This window comes from Gobio gobio (genome assembly GCF_949357685.1).
Source record: "Gobio gobio genome assembly, chromosome: 2".
NCBI lineage: Eukaryota > Metazoa > Chordata > Actinopteri > Cypriniformes > Gobionidae > Gobio > Gobio gobio.
The window spans coordinates 7984683-8005626 of NC_137098.1; the positions used below are offsets into that span (position 1 = coordinate 7984683).

At 38.4% G+C, this 20944-nt stretch overlaps 1 protein-coding gene across 4 annotated transcripts in view; it reads left to right on the top strand.

Moving 5' to 3' along the window:
• Positions 1-19848, top strand: part of bmal1b (basic helix-loop-helix ARNT like 1b) — a 41102-nt gene extending 21254 nt beyond the window's left edge. For all 4 annotated transcript variants that reach the window (XM_079810997.1, XM_079810999.1, XM_079810998.1 and 1 more), the window contains 15 exons: positions 3596-3634; positions 4465-4491; positions 4608-4765; positions 6628-6707; positions 6797-6889; positions 6979-7096; positions 7612-7761; positions 7839-8085; positions 11224-11330; positions 11423-11573; positions 11660-11748; positions 14276-14372; positions 14467-14563; positions 18781-18874; positions 19129-19848. In XM_079810997.1, coding sequence (XP_079667123.1) covers positions 3596-3634; positions 4465-4491; positions 4608-4765; positions 6628-6707; positions 6797-6889; positions 6979-7096; positions 7612-7761; positions 7839-8085; positions 11224-11330; positions 11423-11573; positions 11660-11748; positions 14276-14372; positions 14467-14563; positions 18781-18874; positions 19129-19289 — 1708 coding nt within the window. In that variant the 3' untranslated portion in view covers positions 19290-19848. The remainder of the gene's footprint in view (positions 1-3595; positions 3635-4464; positions 4492-4607; positions 4766-6627; positions 6708-6796; positions 6890-6978; positions 7097-7611; positions 7762-7838; positions 8086-11223; positions 11331-11422; positions 11574-11659; positions 11749-14275; positions 14373-14466; positions 14564-18780; positions 18875-19128) is intronic.
• Positions 19849-20944: the final 1096 nt, after the last annotated feature.

Sequence of the window (20944 nt, forward strand, 5' to 3'; positions counted from 1 at the left end):
GAGTTCTCGCGCGAGATTGGAATTGTTATTAAAAATGTAGACTGCAGTGCAGAAACTTCCAAATTGTAGTGCGATCCAAATTGTCTGTGCGCTGATTTGCAGCAAAAAGGAGAAAAAAGATTATGGTGGAGGAAATGGTTGGGGAGAGACAAGGAGCAAGGGTTGTGTTCTGCAAAGAGAGTTGGAGGGAAAATAAATCATTTTGCAATGTGCTGCTGTTGCGGCTGGTCAAGCAAATGTTTGTGCTTTGTTTCTGTTTGATATTATTGTAAATATATCTATAAAAATACTGATATTCTGGTCTATAACTCCTCCCTGAACCTCCAGCTGCCCTATATCTGGCTCTCTCATTGGCTGTCGGTCATCGCAGATGTAATTTTCAGTCAAAACACATTTCACACAGCAGCAGTTTGAATCGTGAATCACTCATCTGTGATTCTCTCTGATCGCGTCTTTGATCATTCACACTGCGGGATTGTCACTCACGTGCACAAGCTCCGATTTGCCTATGATTTCGGGAATTTGTCTGCGATTTCGCAAAACCTGTCGGCAAGTCAAAATCGGGGCTAAAATCTGGCAGTGTGAACTCGGCATAAAGTGAACCTAAACAGTCGAAAAAGACAATGCATGTGTACAGTATCAGTATATTAGATCTGTGCATTGTCTTAAAGTGACAGCAGCCTAATATTCCTGCTGTTTGTGTTTTTAATGTTAATCAAACAAAAAAAGACAAGGAAATCACTCACTGCTCTTAATTGATTAGCTTTTGTAACTTTAATAAGGATTAATCTTTAATTTATACAGTCAAATATGCAATGTTATATTACTTTTGATTACTTGATTCAATTTCTGTACCTGGAAACTAATGTTAGTTTTAGAATGTTTTTTTTATGTGTATCTTTGCTCTGAATCGTACCAAAACTGTGACTCTAAAACCGTGATACAAACTGAACTGTGAGTAATTTGAACAGTTACACCCCTAGTGCCTACATATGATGGTATTTTTACCAGCTGAGAACTCATGAAGAGCTTATAAAATGTGTAATGGAGTCAAAACAGCGGCAGGAATCCCTCCGTCACACACACACACACACACAAACGATGGTCTTCTGCAAGGAGACAGCGATTCCAAGGCCTTTGCTGAACTGTAATGGGCAACGTAGCGATTATGATGACAAGAACCAGGTATTCTTGAGCATTCTGGGTTTGCATCTTGAGACATCACGTCCTGTTTTTTGCTTGTTTAGATGTCTTTGCTCTGTGCTGCATTCATATTTCAGTCGAACCAGTTAAGTTCATTTGGAAGCGGACTGAGCAGTTCAGATGGTAGTGTTCACACTCATTTTATACGCACTAACAGAGCAATCGTATCAGTTTTAATCACACCATACTATAAAGTCACTAACTAAACACCTACAACCATTGGCTTTTTCATTCCATGTTTTACAAATAAACTCAAATACACAATTAGAGGCAAATTCACTGAACAGTATTTCTGCACAAAAACCTGCGTCTTATTCTCCCAGCACCCACAATCCAGTTTAATCGGGTGCTACCTGTGGGCTGGTTAATGTTGTTTTCAGCTCAATATGCCTCCTTTTTATTAAAATTTGACTTGTTATAGATTGCTCCTTATGCACAGTGCTATTTGCCTGGCGAAGTTAATGCTAGGCTATTAACGCCTGTGAAGAGGTAAGCGCTTAATAGAGATGTGAGAACATTCCATTCTGATTATAGCTTTAATTATTCATCAAGGGATGGACAAGAGCACTTTCTGCATTTTAAAGATCTGATTCATGTGCATGGATTGTTGTTGTACCAGTGTGCTGCTGTCGATTATGGTAGTCTGCACTACTTGATTTGCATGAATCGTTTTTGTTAATCAGGTGCTCAAACTACTCAACAGTGTGTGTGTGTGTGTGTGTGTGTGTGTGTGTGTGTGTGTGTGTGTGTGTGTGTGTGTGTGTGTGTGTGTGTGTGTGTGTGTGTGTGTGTGTGTGTGTGTGTGTGTGTGTGTGTGTGTGTGTGTGTGTGTGTGTATATGTGTGTGTGTGCGCACATAAACAACACTATCAAAACAGTTTACAGTCACAATTAATTCTTAGTTTCAGTGTCTAAATATCATGCAAAATAGCAGTTACTGTTTTTGATATTCGTTTTTTAACAAGAACTTGTAATGTAGGGTTTCCCACCCAAGGGTTTGTAAACAACAGGGGGTTCTTGAGATTCTAATAAAACTGGCATATTATTATGAAGAGTATGAATTAATTGTTTGCAAACAAGAGCAGATTTTTGCTTTATTTAGATTGAAATCTCAGGCATTACATCAAGTCAATAATTGAGGTCATAGGGGTTCATGTAACTAAATAGTTACTTAACCAAGAGAAAACTAAATCTGCAGCAGATGTTATCAATGTCAAGCCCTCAGGTAAACAGGGTGTACAATTACTCTCAGTTATGAAACCAGTCATTATGAACCAACCAGGCTGGAGTTGATTGTGCGTGACCTGGGAGTTATATCATATCAAGTCATAGTATATTGTAGGACCCTATGAAATCCATTTAGTTTTGTCTCAAATTCTGTTAAATTTTTTTCATAAATCATTTTTTTTCCATTTTTATTATTCTGGATTCTGTTTTTATTCTTCTGGACTCCATTTTAATGGTTCAATTAAATTAGTAGTAATCAAAAAGCATTTCTAATTAATTACAATAATGAAACATATACAATTTAAGTTTAATTTATTTATTTTGACCAAATTTATATATAATATATTAAATATATTAATATTTTTTTTTCCACAAATTATGTGTTTGTATTTTCTAGTATTAAAATGACGACATAAAACATGGATTTAATTTATCTTTTACTCAAATTAAATTAAACAAACCTTTTTGTCGAACAACGTGCTGCACAATCAGCTACTGTTAAAATTAAACGTGGAAGAACATTTTTGATTATTCCTTAAAAAATTGTTTTATTAAAAATGTATTATTGTTAGTGTTAGTATTATTATTACATTGAGACATATCTAGATTCTAATGTACAACCGGAATATATTTCTCTCAAGTTAAACCAAACTTTTGTCATATTTATGATATGACGATAGTTTTTTCCTCAAATGAAACGGTAAAATGCTCATAAAGTGACTCTCAGAGCGGCTCTGGAGAGTGACTTTGGGTGCAGGACCAAACACTTCCACTAGATGAAATTTGTTTCCCATTCGATTTCAATGCGGCCATTTTTGACCGCGAGGAGTACGAGTGCGACTATTTTTTTTCAATACCATTTAACAAATGTTAAAATCATGTCCATGATTTTTGCATGTGCGTGTTCACATAGCAAGTGCTCAAACCTTTACCAAGACCCTTATCATTCCGATGAAATAAACAATTAAAAAATAAATAAACGTAAAATATTTTTAGCAGAGTTTTAACAAGGAAGAGAAAATTTTTTAAGATTGCTTTTCAGAAATATTAGGTTTTGAGAAATATGTTGTCCTTTCAACTTGCAGTATAAGCATATGTGACTTTCATGCATTTGAATTCAAAGTACTATTTAAGCTAATGTATTTGTTTACTGTTCATTTTTAAGGGACAGTATGGATGCAGACAATGACAAACAACTTGGAAGGTAAACTGAATTAAGATATATATCTCATATATACACAGTATGGTCTAAATGTCTGAGATCACAAGTTATAGAGTTCAGTCACCAAACTCTAGATGGCACAGTCCTTTACATGTAATCTGCTAGGTATCAGAGCATTTACATGAGCAATTACATGGCCACAGGTGGAGTGTGTGTAAGGCTGGGCAAGGCTTATCCTTCCCCTGGCAACAGACTTGAGACAAGCTGGGAATTTTCTCATTCAAACGAATGTATGCTGCTGTTTCTGATTGCTTTAAGAGGAAAAAACTGCTCATAACTGCTCGTCTACGATCAGTTTTCTACATAATAATAGCATATTGGCGAAACAATCCAGTGTGTGTGTATGTCTTTTGCACGGGGGAAAATCAAAGGTTTTTATTTCCAACATGTTTTTACAGCGTTGAGCAATGTAGCCAATCACAAACATATCTGTTGATTTCTTGAACGCAATGGCCAATCAGAAGTGTTTAAGTTAGAATCCACTCACTGCTTAAAAAGAACCCCAGTACAGTAAGTATAAGATTGAGTAAAATGACTGACAGCTTTTTAGTGATTATAAAGAGAGCCCTCGCATGCAGTATGCTTGCTTTTCTGTTCAAATCAATAGGGATGCACGATATTATCAGTACGACATCGGAATCGGACGGTAAATGTCGATATGCCTTGCCGATATGATAACGTGTTGATATAATTGTAATAATCCAGTGAGATTTTGCTCAAGGAGTCTGAATAAAATGGTTCATCTGTTTATACATAGCCTACATGATTGATTCATTTCCTGGATGTTAAGTTAATCATTTTTCTCTCAACAGGGTCGATCAGCAGATTAAGAATGCAAGGTGCTGTAATTCAGAGCATTTCTGTATTTATTTTAATTTTGTATTAGTGGATAAAGCCTGTTGTAGATCATATGCCACCAATTGTAACATTGTTTTGGACTGTTGGTTGTCAACAGGGAGGCTCACAGTCAGATCGAGAAGAGACGTAGAGACAAGATGAACAGCTTTATTGATGAGCTGGCTTCATTAGTGCCTACCTGCAACGCCATGTCCCGTAAACTGGATAAACTCACCGTGCTGCGCATGGCGGTCCAGCATATGAAAACACTTCGAGGTGAGATTCACACTCACATTCATTCCCATAGAGCTGGGATTTTAAATGTCATCTTATTTCTAGACATGTGCATCCAAGTAATTTTGTTGCCGAGTACTGTTATTATTAATTATTTCAAACATGTAAATACAAGTTCAAACGAAAGAGTATGATGTTGACATTGTTATTTCACAAAAATGTAATCACCAATAATGGTTTCAAAACAAACTGATAAATATTGTATATTGTAAACTAATATATATATATATAATTGAGTTGTTTAAAATGGAACAGTGAATTTATGCAAATTTGTTTTGCAATGTAAAATAACTTCATTATATGATGTGTATTATTAAATCTGATATTATTTATAGTATTATTAAAATATTCATAATGAATATTAAAGGTGGGGTTAGTGGTATTTCAAAACTGCTTTAGAAAAGTGTCTCGGGCCGAGTACCAAAACAAACTTATAGCCAATCAGCAGTAAGGGGCGTGTCTACTAATGATGGGGAGAAGAGAGCGCTTAGTGCATGTCATTATTCAAAAGACACGACACAGGACGGACATTAGCCGAGCGACAATAGAAAGAGAGAGATGGCAGATAAAAAACAAATATGGAAGATGTCTATGGAACAAAAGAAGGCTTACGATCAGGCAAGAAGTATCAGCTTTCCAGCGCTGGAGAGAACTCAAGGAGCGAAGGCGAGGTTGCTTTATTTCTTCTCGATAGGCGAGTAACATTGGTTTTGTTTTGTTTCACAGATGCTAGTTTTTGCTTGAATATGCTCATGTGTCATGTTCGCTTGCTTGTCCATTTGCGATCGTATTGTGGTTCACTTCAGCGATGATAAAGACCCATTCATTTCCACACCATATAAGCCTGGAGCGTCTAAACCTCCTCACTGTCTGTTTCAAGCGTCAGCTCCCAAAGTCTGTCCGAACAGTAATATACTCCTAATATATGTTTGTTTCCTTTGGTTCCTCTTTTCGTGATCGATATAACCCTCTAATCTTGTCATAATTGTAATATGTTTATTAGTTGGACTGTCGTGCTCGTGCTATCGAGTTGCTCATGCGAACTGTGTTTGTGTTTTTGGGATGGAAGGGATGACTTTTTCACTGAACATTCGACCTGGATTATCGGAAAAACTCCTCCCTATTGAAGGGCAGGAGGTCACAAGGAAGCCGGGATGCTACTAGTGTGTCTCACGAACCGAAAAGACTCTTCTGTTCAGACAGGGGAGCCTCGAATTTAGTCAGGAATAGTATTTTAGCCTTTAGTTAAATATGATTGTTATTTTTATTTCTTATGCATATGTTGTGATTATTCTATCACTATTGTAATACCTTTTCTATGTAAAGCACTTTGAATTACCATTGTGTATGAAATGTGCTATATCAACAAACTTGCCTTGCCTTAAAATATGAGTTCTAAAAATAAAAATAATGATAAAATACATAATCAGTATTAAATACAAATAATCAGTAAACAAAACATTTTTTGTATTGGTCAGTCAGTCTCTACAGAGCCCCTAAAAGGACATGGTGATGGAAAAAAAATATGAGACCGGGCAAGGAAATTATATTTCGGTGCTTTTGCGTTTGCTCCCAAATTTTTGCATTGCCCTAAGAAAGTTGAGCAAATGCAAAACTAATGATGTCAATAATATGAAATAAACTATATTTCAATATTTTTGGGAGTGAAAGCAAAGTTTCTCCGGTAACCGTACTTTTGTGAGAGAATGCATAAGTTTTGAGAGTTTTTGAATGAGCACCAGTTTCACAGGGACCCAAATGTGTTGCAATTGAACGGAAAGTGTCTCATACTCACAACAAGTATTAATCAATTACTCATGCATGTGCTTATTTTTAATTTTTAGGTGCTGCAAACCCTTATACTGAAGCTAACTACAAGCCAGCCTTTTTATCAGATGATGAGCTGAAGCACTTAATATTAAGGGTAGGTGACCTAAAGAAATGAGTGTTTTTGCGTTATGCTGAGTGACAATCCATGGCTGTGATTCATTGGTGATTCACTCTGGGTCTCAGGCTGCTGATGGTTTTCTATTCGTTGTGGGCTGTGATCGGGGAAAGATCCTTTTTGTGTCAGAGTCTGTCAACAAAATTCTAAATTACAGTCAGGTAAGGCCTACTAAAGCTTCATAACATCCATGATATGATTCAGAACTCCGACTGTGACTCATACAGCCTGCGCTCTCTCCATCTTACAGAACGACCTGATTGGCCAGAGTTTGTTTGATTATTTGCATCCTAAAGACATTGCAAAAGTCAAAGAGCAGCTCTCGTCATCTGACACAGCACCACGGGAGAGACTCATTGATGCTAAAAGTAAGTTAGTACTTGCTGCTATATGCCTTAAATACAGCATTATGCAAGCAAAAAGTAAATGCTGGAGTACACTACAGGACTTTTGAGTGTGTTCACACTTGTAGTTCAGTTCGCTTGATTCGTTTGGTCCGGACCCAAAAAAAAGCCATTTTAACACCAAACCTAAAGGCATAGGGATATGTTCACAACTTGATTTGTCGGCTTTTATTATGTATATTTCTTGACAGAACTTACCGAACATTTGAAACAATGCTGTGCAAGGGCTAAATTCGCTCGTTGTTCGTGCGTAGCCTACACATGATGGTATTTTGACCAGCTGAGATAACATGAAGAGCTTATATTGAAGGGCATTGAAGGTATTTCTGTCAACTCCGACTGCCGAGAGTCTACAGACTGGCTCTGACTTTCCGCACAAATCTGTACAAAAGTCGTGAAGTGTATTCCAGCCTTTAATTAAAAACATTTAATTTGTTTACCAGTTTTTAAAATGATCTGACAGAGCATTATTTTCTCAGCCGGGCTGCGGGTCAGGACAGACATTGCCCCTAGTCCCTCGAGATTGTGCTCGGGGGCCAGACGCTCCTTCTTCTGCAGAATGAAGTGCAACAGGTCCCTCGTCAAAATGGAGGAAAAGGACTTTTCCTCGACTTGCTCCAAAAAGAATGGTAAATCAGTGTGAATATTGTCAAACATTCAAAGACAACGATTCCTCATCATAACTATTGCTTTGTTCTCCCTGCAGCCGATCGCAAGAGCTTCTGCACCATCCACAGCACTGGCTATCTGAAGAGCTGGCCGCCCATTAAAATGGGCTTAGATGAAGACAATGAGCCTGATAATGAAGGCTGTAATCTCAGCTGCTTAGTGGCCATTGGCCGATTACATCCTCATATTGTTCCACAACCTATGAATGGAGACATCCGGGTGAAGCCGACAGAGTATGTCTCGCGCCATGCCATTGATGGGAAGTTTGTCTTTGTGGACCAAAGGTAAGTGGTGACTACTGGACTACATGAACATGAAATACAGTAGCAGTTTAAAGGTGTGGTCACATAATTAGCATAATTGACGTTGCTCGGAGGAATTTCACAAGCAAAATCCAAATCTGTGCAATGAAGAATTTTGCCTGATGGACTTCCAGTGGTGAAAAATGTCCATATGTGAATGTCGCATCAAGTTATAGTTGGGTAAACTTTCGCTGCGCCAACCAATAGCAAGCCTCTCAGTAGGGCAGAAACTTTAGTAACATCGCACAGTGGATGCGATGTTACACTTCAATATGAAAAAATTCCATAAAGGAATCATTTATTTAGGGTCGGTTCGTTTGCTAGCTGGTAGGAATGGTTTTGGATGGCCTGCAAACTTTTGCAGAGCAACAGTAAATGGGCTTTGATGAAGCACCTTAACTAAGTTAAATAACCTTTAACAATGCCAACGCACTACAACATGTGGAATGGCTTCTGTAATATGGTATACTTTTCCAGATTCTAAATTACTTGAATGAAAGTGTGAGGTAAAATTGATTATTGGTTGGGTGATGTTTGTTTTGTCCACTGATTTGGGTTCAGATGTTTGGTGGTCATGGTGACTGTATGACCAATCCTGATGTTAGCGTGACAGCTTATTTGGTTTTGTGAGCACAATGCTGGTCAATATCCAAATATAGAAATGGATAAATGGAATAGCTGGAAGTAAGGTCATGGCCTGGCTAGATGCTGAAATATAGGACAGACATTGCACCTAAATAAATTGCATAATGCCTGTGACAAAGGAACAGTTTGGCTTTTATATTTCAACTGCACCTGTGGAGTCTTAAAGGGTTAGTTCACCCCATCATTTACTCACCCTCCTCAAGCCATCCTAGGTGTATATGACTTTCTTCTTTCAGCCAAAAACAATCGGAGTTATATTAAAAAATATCCTGGGCCTTATAATGCATTTTGTAAGAAAAATATCCATATTTATAACTAGAGTTGGGGTAGGACTCGAGTCCAGACTCAAGTCCAATTTTGAATGAACTCGGACTTGTCACACACTCGGGTGAATTTTCACTCGGACTTGACACAGACTTGAACATTTTGCACTCGGAAATATTCCAAGTGCAGTCGAGTCTGCGTCATGTGTAACAACAAAACCGGCATAAAACTAAGATGAGAAATTAATTAACGTCTCCCCGCCTGTCATTTTACTGCACCACACCGGCAGGCAGCAGTAGCATCATCTTATGCTTGCAGACAAAACACATCACACACGTGGCTAGGACAATGTCTTCAAAGTCAGCAATAATTTGTTTTGCTTCTGAAAATCATAAAGAATTTATTTGCAAGAAATCCGGTAAAAAGAAGCACTCTGCGGATTGCAAATCAACTCTTACTGATGTGTCTGGAACGAGTTAATCGTCAATATAGCAGTCTAATAAACCTGCTGGTAAAATGTTTATCAAACAGCAAAAGACAAAGAGAAAATCACTCACTCACTCACTCACTCACTCACTCTACTGCTGACTAACTTTAGTAAATTTAATAATAATCACTGTACATTAAAGTTTGTTTTATTAGACATTTAATTGTTTTAATCAATTTCTATAGTATTTATTCTTACTTGAATAATCCTACTTGAGAAAACATATCATTATCGTGAAATAAGATTTTAGTAACGCCCACCCCAAAACATTAGCATTTGGTGATACCAGAGGCATTAAATAATTGACATACAATAAAACAGGTTAATTTGTGTTTTTCATCCAGTTCTACATTTATATCTATGTCCATTTTATTCTTTGAAAACATTTTTGATTGGAAACTAGTTGAGGTTCTGTTGACAAAATAAAAATGTTAAATGGCAATGGCAAGATGTAATAGTGGTATTTTTGTTCAATTTTATATTGCCATTGGTTTGATGGGTTGAAAGGTTAATATTAATATAAGGTAAACATTTACAATAGCAATGTCTAATCTTTTTTCAATTTAATTACTTTCTGGACTCGACTTTTGGACACAGACTTGATTGTTTAAGACTTGGTCTTGACTCGAACTCGACAAAGGTGGACTCGGACCCAACACTGTTTGTAACTTTATAAACTATAATCACTGGCTTCTGGTAACAGCTGTAAGCGAGTCGAGTTCCGGCAGAAGAGTAACCTCTGACCCGACACATGACTTAGGATGTAGGAGTAGCGTAAGCTTAGGTGAATGTAGATGCCTCTCGTGGGTCAAACACATAGAGCTGGGATATTATTTAATATAACTCTGATTGTGTTTGACTGAAATAAGAAAGTTATATAAACCTAGGATGGCACCTTTAAAGGGTTAGTTCACCCAAAAATTTCAGACGAATGCAGTTGGAGTTATATTAAAAATGTCCTGGCTCTTCCAAGCTTTATAATGGCAGTGAATGTTGCTCTGTTTTTGAAGTCCATAAAAGTGCATCTATCCATCATATAACTGCTCCACACGGCTCCGGGGGATTAATAAAGGTCTTTGGAAGTGAAACAGCACGTTTGTGTAAGAAAAATATCCATATTTAAAACTTTATAAAGTAAATTATCTAGCTTCCACCAGATTGCCTTCCAAATTCAACTTACGGAAAAAGTGTAACGCCTCTTATATTTATATTTATGCATTTGGCAGACGCTTTTATCCAAAGCGACTCTTGCAGTTCAAAATGCTTATGCATTCGTAGCGTAAGCATTTTGAACTGTGAGAGGCACTACACTTTTTCCGTAAGTTGAATATGAACTTGGAAGAGCAAGGACATTTTTTTATATAACTCTGATTGTGTTCGTCTGATAGAAGAATGTCATATACACCTAGGATGATTTGAGGGTGAGTAAATCATGGGCTAATTTTCATTTTTGGGTGAACTATCCCTTTAATGTCTGTTAACACTTTATTTTGAGGCTCCCCAACAGATATTCTACTGATTATAAAGAAATTTTCATGTACATGCCAACTTATTCCACTAACCCTAAACTAACAGTCTACTAATACTCTAATGGCTGGCAGTTGACATTTAGTAACAAAGTTACTTATAGTTAGTGTGTCAAGTGGACTGTCGAATTAAAGTTTCAAGCACTGTAAAAACACTTGTGCTCCTCTGTGTGTAAAAGATTGCTCTTTTCATTTCAGGGCCACGGCCATTCTTGCTTATCTACCTCAAGAGCTGCTGGGAACGTCTTTCTATGAGTATTTCCATCAGGATGACATCGGACATCTTGCTGAATGCCACAGACAGGGTAACTATAGAGCGATGCTCTCCGTACTTTTCCTGAGCGCAGCGAGACCAGACTCATCTCGAGATTTCTGATCTGCACGTCTCTGTTTGCAGTGCTGCAGATGAGAGAGAAGATCAACACTAACTGTTACAATTTCAAGATTAAAGATGGCACTTTTATAACTTTAAGAAGTCGCTGGTTCAGTTTCATGAACCCTTGGACCAAAGAAGTAGAATACATAGTCTCAACTAATACAGTCGTCTCGTAAGTAAACAAAACGTCTGTTAATAATAGATGTTATCAGTGTTCTGATGGTTTGGTGTACTGACCTGAATGGGTGTGTTTTGAAGGGGCAGTTCACTTGAGGGAGCAGAGCCTCACTATCCTCAGCTCACTGCCTCCCCCCAGAGTATGGACAGTGTCCTTACAGCCGGAGACGGTAAGAGGATCCAATTTACTCTCCACATTCTAACACAACAAATAAACTAGTGACTGTTAAACCATGCCCTAACCCTGTGGAAGCTTGTTTCCGCCACAGAATAAAACAATTTAAAATATAATTGCAACTTTTTATCTCACAATTCAGACTTTTTTCTTGCAGTTGCCAGTTTAAATCTCACAATTCTGACTTCAATTTTCAGAAATGTGAGATATAAACTCGCAATTGTGAGTTATAAATTCCAATTCTGAGAAGAAAAAATATATATATTTCTCAGAAATTTGAGATTTAAAGTTGCAGTTGCGTGTTTTAAAGTCAGAATTGCAATATAAACTGAGAAAAAGTCTGAATTGTGACTTTATATCTCGCAATTCTGAGAAAGAAACGTCGAAATTGTCAGATGTAAATTTGCAATTGTGAGTTAAAAGTCGCAATTACCTTTTTATTTTTGATTCTTGGGGCAGAAACAAGCTTCCATACATTTGACATTTCTGTTTTGTGAGATTCATCCTAAAAAGTGTTCTGGATTAATGGACACTAGTAAAACTAATAAACTTCATCTGATGCAAATGCATATTTGTCAGTCATACATAAATGAAATAGGTAAAACATCATAGCATAGTTTAATATTAACTATGTGCATCTATTTTATTTAAAGGCGTCATGAATTGAGAAATCAACTTTCCCTTGAGCTTTTGATATATAAAAGGTCATGGTAATATAAGAATATCCTGTAAGTTTCAGAGCTGAAAACTTCCTTGTTAGTCAAAGAAAAGCTTTTATTGACACCAGGCCCAGCAAACGATCGATTTCAGAATATGCCGACCCTTGACGTCATCGTGTGGTGGAACACCGCCTCAACAGAAGGAGAACAACGCCTGATTCTGTAGCCCCGCCCACCGACTCGTGCCTGACATGATATAGGCCTACATAGAGCTAAACCGGATCGAACTTCTAAGCAATAAAGATACCACATGAGCTTCATTCAGATTCCAATATTATGAATGCATGGATGAACTTTACTTTTAATAATCCATCTCACGTGGGGAAGACTTTGCGTGTCTGTTCTTTCATTTCACCACGGATTTCGTTTGTAAACAAGAGGCTGGATTTGCAGACAGGCTGAGATTACATGAATGAATGAAGCAACACACTAATGTGAGTAAAACATGTTTTTATATGTGATAGTATTGCACTGTTACAGATCGTATTGATTATGTGTACATGTCTAACTGAACATACCTTAGCACGCTGTCACAGGCTGAATAATCCTTTATTTGTGGTGTTGTCGGTTCATTGCGATTCGGGATCAGACTCGGACATGTATGGGCCAGGGCTCGCAAAGGGGCTATGTGTTTTCCAGACGGGCTACCAAAACGTATCTTAAATAGTGAAATAACATTCCTTTCTTGATTTGCGTTTTTCGCTCTCTTGACTTGATATTTGAAGGGCTTGTGCGCGTGCGTGTGTGTGTATATGGTTCGTGGTTATATCCACTGATCAGGCGGGTCAAGTAATAAAAAAATAACATTCCAATCAATCGCGGGTGGATGAGAGATAAATCATTGTGTTTGTTTGATAAAGACATTTTGTGAGGCCTGTGGGCGATTCATTCCGGTTGTCGTTTCTCCACACGCTTTCAAAACAATTCCCACATTTACTGAGGGAGCTGAAGCACATTAAATATGCAAATCTTATCCAATCCTAGCCGTGGGCGTTTACTTCCAAGTCTTCAGTGCGGCACGCCCATAGAAACTGAGCATTGCTTGAGAGAGCCTCAAAACCAAGGTAGAAATTAGCCTATTACTTATTCATTATGATGTTTTTGAATGTTAAAACCACAAGAACGTCATAAGTTGACCTCAGACAACAGTATAAAAAAATTAAAAAGCCAGTTTATGACCCCTTTAAATAATCATATTTTCAAAATGCATTTATTGAAATTGCCTAGAATCAGCATCAATGTATTCATTGTTAAAACCATTACATTTAATAAGTTAAAATAAATCAAATTAAAGCTGTGGAACAAACAATGTTCGATTAGTTCATGTATTGTATAGACTGAAACAAATGGGATTTATTGATGATAAATAAATAAACCTGGTTATTGTATATGTAAAACACATTTAGTTTATCTTTCCCATTTAATTGCTGTATCTGACAAATATGCACCGCATTAAGTTTATTAGTTTGTTTATGTTGAAACTGTGTAATCCAAATGGATGGAAATTTTATATGAAATTTAAATACGATTTTAAATTTGAGTGTGTGACAGATTGGTTGCAGTGCAGTGTATGGAAGCTGAGAAAATTAAGCACAAAATTAAATCACAAGGAAAAGTCTCACAACAGGACAAAGCAATATTTACACTAAAGATATTTAAAGCTCTCTATATATATGTAAATAAGAGATTGCTACTACCTAGTTTGCTAAGGGAGAACACTATGCTGGAAGGTTACGTAGCACTTTCATTGCAACAGATATACGTAGGCAGTCGGTGTCTTTTCTTGTCAATGTTCTGATGCAGGCTCAGGGAAGACGGTGCCGGGAATCCCTGGAGGCACGAGACCCGGAGCAGGAAAGATCGGCCGCATGATCGCAGAGGAAGTGATGGAGATCCAAAGGTGAGCGGATCCGTTTACATGGTTTTGAGCCTAATAATCTGCACTTGAGTCACACTCTTGATGACGTTATTGCATCTGGTTTTATCTTTCACAGGATAAGAGGCTCATCCCCCTCTAGTTGTGGCTCAAGCCCCCTCAACATCACCAACAGCACACCCCCTCCTGACACATCGTCCCCTGGGGGCAGGAAGGTAACGTTTGGGGTTCAGTCTCTGACAAACATATAAAGGGGTGTGCGATATTGACAAAAAAAATCCAGATATTTTCTGGGATTCTGTCGATAACAATAATTTGATGTGTGTGTGTTTCTGTGCTGGTACCTTGACTCATTTAAACCTGTCATTTTGGGGAGAACTATCTCTTTAATAAGGGCAGGTTTTTTTCTAATCGTATGCATCATCTTTTATGTCAAATTAACTTCAATCAGAGTAATATGAGACTATAGGCTGTCAATCAAATGAAATCAATATCAACAAAATCCATCTAAAGCAGCATTTAAATGTATTTACACTGTAATTTCATAAATAAGGCTATGAGATTGTTTAAAAAAATTATAATAATATTTTTTTTTCAAATTAAATGATACTTTAAATATGAATGTAAAACTGCCAGTAGGTGGCAGTAAGTCACTGATGAACCGATTCGTTGTAAATGGCCAAATGACTGAGTGCATCCGAAATCGCATTTTTCCCTACTATAAATTAGGCGAAAAACAGCATGTGACAAGAGTAGTGTGTGAGAGTCATTCAGGAATGAAACACAACTGTGATTCTCTGAGATGGACAACAGTTCTGTTGCAGATTTGTTTGGGACTATTTCCATTGATGAAATAGAACAAAAATAGACAATATTGTGCCTTAAATGTAACTGTCAAATTAACTTTTTGTTTACTGTTGTATAACATCAATATCACATTTGCAATTATGCTGACATTGTGGCGAAAGCAGCATGCTTGTTCCTCTAATACTGCTTAACTATTTCTCATTGAAATAAGACAAAAACTCAAACAGGGATCAGGCATAACATTATTATAATTGTGTTGGTGCCTCTTTTGCTGCCAAAACAGCCCTGACCCATCGAGGCTTAGATTCCACTAGACCCCTGAAGGTGTGCTGTGGTATCTGGCACCAAGATGTTAGCAGCAGATCCTTTAAGTCCTGTAAGTTGAGAGGCAGGGCCTCCATGGATCAGACTTGTTTGTTCAGCTCATCCCACAGATGCTCGATTGGATTGAGATCTGGGGAATTTGGAGGCCAAGTCAACACCTCAAACTCGTCGTTGTGCTCCTCAAACCATTCCTGAACCCTTTTTGCTATATTATAACCGTATTATCTGCTGAAAGAGCCACAGCCACCAGGGAATACCGTTTCCATGAAAGGGTGAACATGGTCTGCAACAATGCTTAGGTAGGTGGTACGTGTCAAAGTAACATCCACATGGATGGCAGGACCCAAGGTTTCCCAGCAGAACATTGCCCAAAGCATCACTGCCTCCACTGGCTTGCCTTCTTCCCATAATGCATCCTGGTGCCATGTGTTCCCCAGGTAAGCCACGCACACACCCCCAGCCATCCACGTGATCCTCAGACCAGGCCACCTTCTTCCATTGCTCCGTGGTCCAGCTCTGATGCTCACGTGCCCAGTGTTGGTGCTTTTGGCGGTGGACAGGGGTCAGCATGGACACCCTGACTGGTCAGCGGTTGTGCCGCCCCATACACAACAAACTGAGATGCTCTGTGTATTCTGACAGCTTTCTATCAGAACCAGCATTAACTTCTTGAGCAATTTGAGCTCCAGTAGCTTGTCTTTTTGATCGGACCACACAGGCCAGCCTTCACTTCAAAATGTTCACTTGATGCCTAATATATCCCACCCACTACAGGTGCAGTGATGAAGAGATAATCAGTGTTATTCACTTCACCTGTCATAATTAGGGTTGGGAATTGTGAGAAATTTTCTGGTTACGGTTCCGCCTAAGGATTCCGGTTCCGGTTCCATTAAAATTATAAACCCCTAATTTACAGGTTGGCAATGTCAAAAAAAAGTCCGGTAGTGTACATATATTACAGTATTACTATTAATTAAGCCATTCTTGCAACAAAAAAATGTTCAAATGAACACCTCTGAAATTGTCTTATTACATTTTCTCTCTCTGTCTCTGAATAAAACCAAGTTATACAGGGAGTGCAGAATTATTAGGCACGTTGATTTTCTGATCATATTTTTTTTCCAGGCACATTTGACCAATTCCAAACCACAGTAATCCTAATAACTACTATTGATTTAGTATTTAATAATGTATAAGTGATATATAATTGTTCATGAAGGCTGGAAATGAAAATCACCTTATATTCAGGTGTGCAGAATTATTAGGCATGTTTTCTTTTACAGATAAATTGAGCCAAAAAAGAGATTTAACTCAGACTGAAAAGTCAAAAAGTATTAAATGCCCATGAGAAGGATGCAATACTAATGCAATACTAGACACTGCAGTTAAGGCGTGACCATTGGACAGTGAAATGCTCGTTGGGTCAGCAGGGTCAGACAAAAACATGTGGCGGAGAAAAGACACCTGTTAACTGCAAAAGAATTAAGAATTAAGGTGAAGAATTAAGGGTGAAACCATCAGGAACCCTTTAGTCTCCAGCGCCACCATTTTCCAGAGCTGCAACCTACCTGGAGTCTCCAGAAGTGCTAGGTGTCAGGATCTCAGAGACTTCAGTTAGGTAAAGAATCCTAAAAAATGACCCCCACTAGATAAGAATCACAAGCTGAAGTGTTGTAAAATACGTTTTGGGAGTTCATTTTTAGTCCATCTCTGCAAAACGGACTTCAGGATGGACTAAAATGAACTCCCAAAACGTACTGCCAGATTCTGGAAGATGAATTCTTCAAACAGTGGTACTAGAGGATGTGGTGCTGGTCCTTCAAGAGTCACTCTCAACCTATCTGTCCATAAAGCCTATAACAAAACCTTCTTCATGTATTTTACAACACTTCAGCTTGTGATTCTTATCTAGTGGGGGTCATTTTTTAGGATTCTTTACCTAACTGAAGTCTCTGAGATCCTGACACCTTCACTTCTGGAGACTCCAGGTAGGTTGCAGCTCTGGAAAATGGTGGCGCTGGAGACTAAAGGGTTCCTGATGGTTTCACCCTTAATTCTTCACCTTAATTCTTAATTCTTTTGCAGTTAACAGGTGTCTTTTCTCCGCCACATGTTTTTGTCTGACCCTGCTGACCCAACGAGCATTTCACTGTCCAATGGTCACGCCTTAACTGCAGTGTCTAGTATTGCATTAGTATTGCATCCTTCTCATGGGCATTTAATACTTTTTGACTTTTCAGTCTGAGTTAAATCTCTTTTTTGGCTCAATTTATCTGTAAAAGAAAACATGCCTAATAATTCTGCACACCTGAATATAAGGTGATTTTCATTTCCAGCCTTCATGAACAATTATATATCACTTATACATTATTAAATACTAAATCAATAGTAGTTATTAGGATTACTGTGGTTTGGAATTGGTCAAATGTGCCTGGAAAAAAAATATGATCAGAAAATCAACGTGCCTAATAATTCTGCACTCCCTGTAAATTATATTTATTAGTTATATTTATGAATTAGTTGTATATTAATTGAATAGTAATTCAGTTATTCAGTGAACTTGTAAATCATAAATGGTAATTCAGCATTGCAAAGGTAATTGTGCCTAAACGCTTACCTAAACCATGGTGACTCAACGGTTGAAAAAGCATATAGGCCTTTGACTAGTAATCTGGTCACAGCCCTGTGGCAGGGGTTGATTCTGTGCTGTAGCAAATGTTTTGTCAAATTGCTAGTGCAGCCTCCTTTGCATGTTATTAACTTTTCACATGTGTTACATTTTGCTTTATTATCATTCATTCTTTGGAAATGAATCCATACTTGTGACTTTCTCTTCGCCATGCTGGTCAACGAGAAGATATCTGACGCAAAACCGTAAATGTGTAGCGCGAGGGCTTTCAGTGCTGAACTGGGTTAATTGGTTGCTCTCCTGGAAGCGGCAGGCAACGTAATTAATATTCACGATGAGGTGAGCTTTCGCTCGCTATTAAAGGATACGCTCCCAGCGCTTCGCACACACATTGCACCAGAACCGTTTTCGGAACCGAAACGTAGAAACTTTGCGCAGTTCTGGTATTTAAAAAAAATCAGTATCGGTTCTGCATAAGGATATGCCTGATCAGTGTATGGGGCCATTGTAACTGCATTCTACTAGATTATGTCATACTCAATGTCAGCTTCTACATTGTTAAACAATAACGATCTATTGCCGTAGATTATACATATCGCACAGCCCTAAGAGGTACACAAGTTACTGTAATGTTAATGCATGTCCTGATTTTATTTCCCCCAAACTGCTCAGATTTCAAACGGTGGAACTCCAGACATTCCGTCTGTAGGGATGATGTCAGGCCAGGACAGCATAGGATATCCTTACTCCAACAGCTCTATTTTAAGTAAGTTTGGCTACACTTTATTTTAAGGTGTCCGTGTCACAGTGTAATTATGCATTTAAGTACTGTGTAATAATAACTATGTGTACTTACTATAGGGTTAGCTCTTGGGTGTGGTTTAGGGTTATTTTGCCTGTAATTATGCATCATTTATAGTTATTAATGCCGTAATTACATGTAACGTGTAATATAAAGTGTTACCGGAAGGTGACTTGATTGGTTTGTCAGTATTGCTTTTGACACACTTCTTTTTGTAGGTGATCATTCACACATTGGTATCGGTGACATCACGGACGAGCCGGGCTCCAGCAGCCCCAGCAGTGATGAGGCTGCCATGGCGATCATCATGAGCCTGCTGGAGGCGGACGCAGGCCTGGGCGGTCCAGTGGACTTCAGTGACCTGCCCTGGCCGCTGTGAGAGCCCTGAAGGAGAACTTCACCCATCACATGCACAACCTGTCACACTCTATCCCAACGAGTTCACGTTCCAACCAGCCAAGACTTTGACAAGCAACACGCGTGGACACTTTTTCTTGGTGACGTTACGTTTGTTTTTGTCACACTGCCTCAGGAAGTTCCGCCCATAGCAAAATCTCATTGGTTCACAACCCCATTCCACAGCTGCGTGTCAAATAGGTGATCTTGTTCCCGTTTCACTTGCATTGAGGACAGAATGACTTCTCGCACCAGGTTGTGACGGTGTTAGATCACAACATCCTACAACACACCATTATCAGTGCAAGGATATTGTTTTCGACATACAAAAAACAGAAATCCTGTTGGGCGTAGAGATGATTTCTATATGCACCTTGCAGCATTTCAGTTATTTTGTGTGTTTCTGCATATTTACTAAAAAAAGTGTAACATAGATATGTATATTCTAACATGTATGAATTTGATCTGAATGTATATGATTTAAATTAACGAAAGGGCAGTGACATATTTTTAAAAATAAAAAGTATTTCTTTCTTGTTATATATATGTTGTCATAGAAAACTATTTTGAGTACAATCTTCATTTTTTTTATGTGAGAGTACACCATTCATACCCAAAAAAAAACTAAAAACGGAACAATTTTATATTAGCACCAAATATGTAGCCTGGATGCCAGCTGAACTTAGCCCCGCCCACAACATTTGAGGTCGGGAAGTTCGGTCTGGACTTGATCCGTTGTGGAGCAACTATGCTGGAACCAGAGCTGTTCAGACCAATCAAATTGTCAGGGCGGGGTTTATACGATGATGGACAGATGATCAACAGTAACGTCATCATCCACGTCACCAAAGAGCGCTTGGGTTGAATTCGTTTACTAAACGGAGAACTTGTTTGTATATGCATTCACCTTTACTATTTCTCTCAGAAATGATGATTGTGTTGGTAAGTACTCCGTGTATCCTTACGAGCAAGACAACCTCGCACCATCATTACGGACGAGATGCGAGCAACAGTCATTGACCATGGCATGACAATGGCTGAAGCAGGACTAAGAGTCCGTCCAAACCTGAGTAGGTTCACCGTGGCCACCATTATCAGGGCATTCAGACAACACAACAGGTATTGTACTCTATTGCTTTCTTTGTCACAATACAATTTTACAAGCCTGTGAAAGTAGTCTATTGGTTTCAAATCAGTTGTTACTGTATTGTAAAACATGTCAATTGACAACACATGTTTTATTTCTTTAGAGTTGAAAGAATGCCACATAGAGGTGGGAGGGTTGCCATATTTACAGCGGCACAAGAAACCCTCATTGTGGATATGGTTCGTGAGAACAACCTCATCAGACTCCGGGAGATCAGAGACAAAGTCATTGCCGATAATGTCAACTTTGAGAGCATTGATGACGTCAGCTTGGCCACAATAGACCGAGTTCTCCGGCACCAAAAGATGCGGATGAAACAGGTCTATAGGGTTTCCTTTGAGCGCAACTCTGCGTGACACAAAGACCTACGTTATGAGTATGTGCAAGTAAGTATACATCCATGTTCACAGTACAGTTAGTGGACATACTGTTTTGCTCAGTGGCCTACATTACTTCTGGACAATACTGTGCAACCTGATTGACTGTTGTTC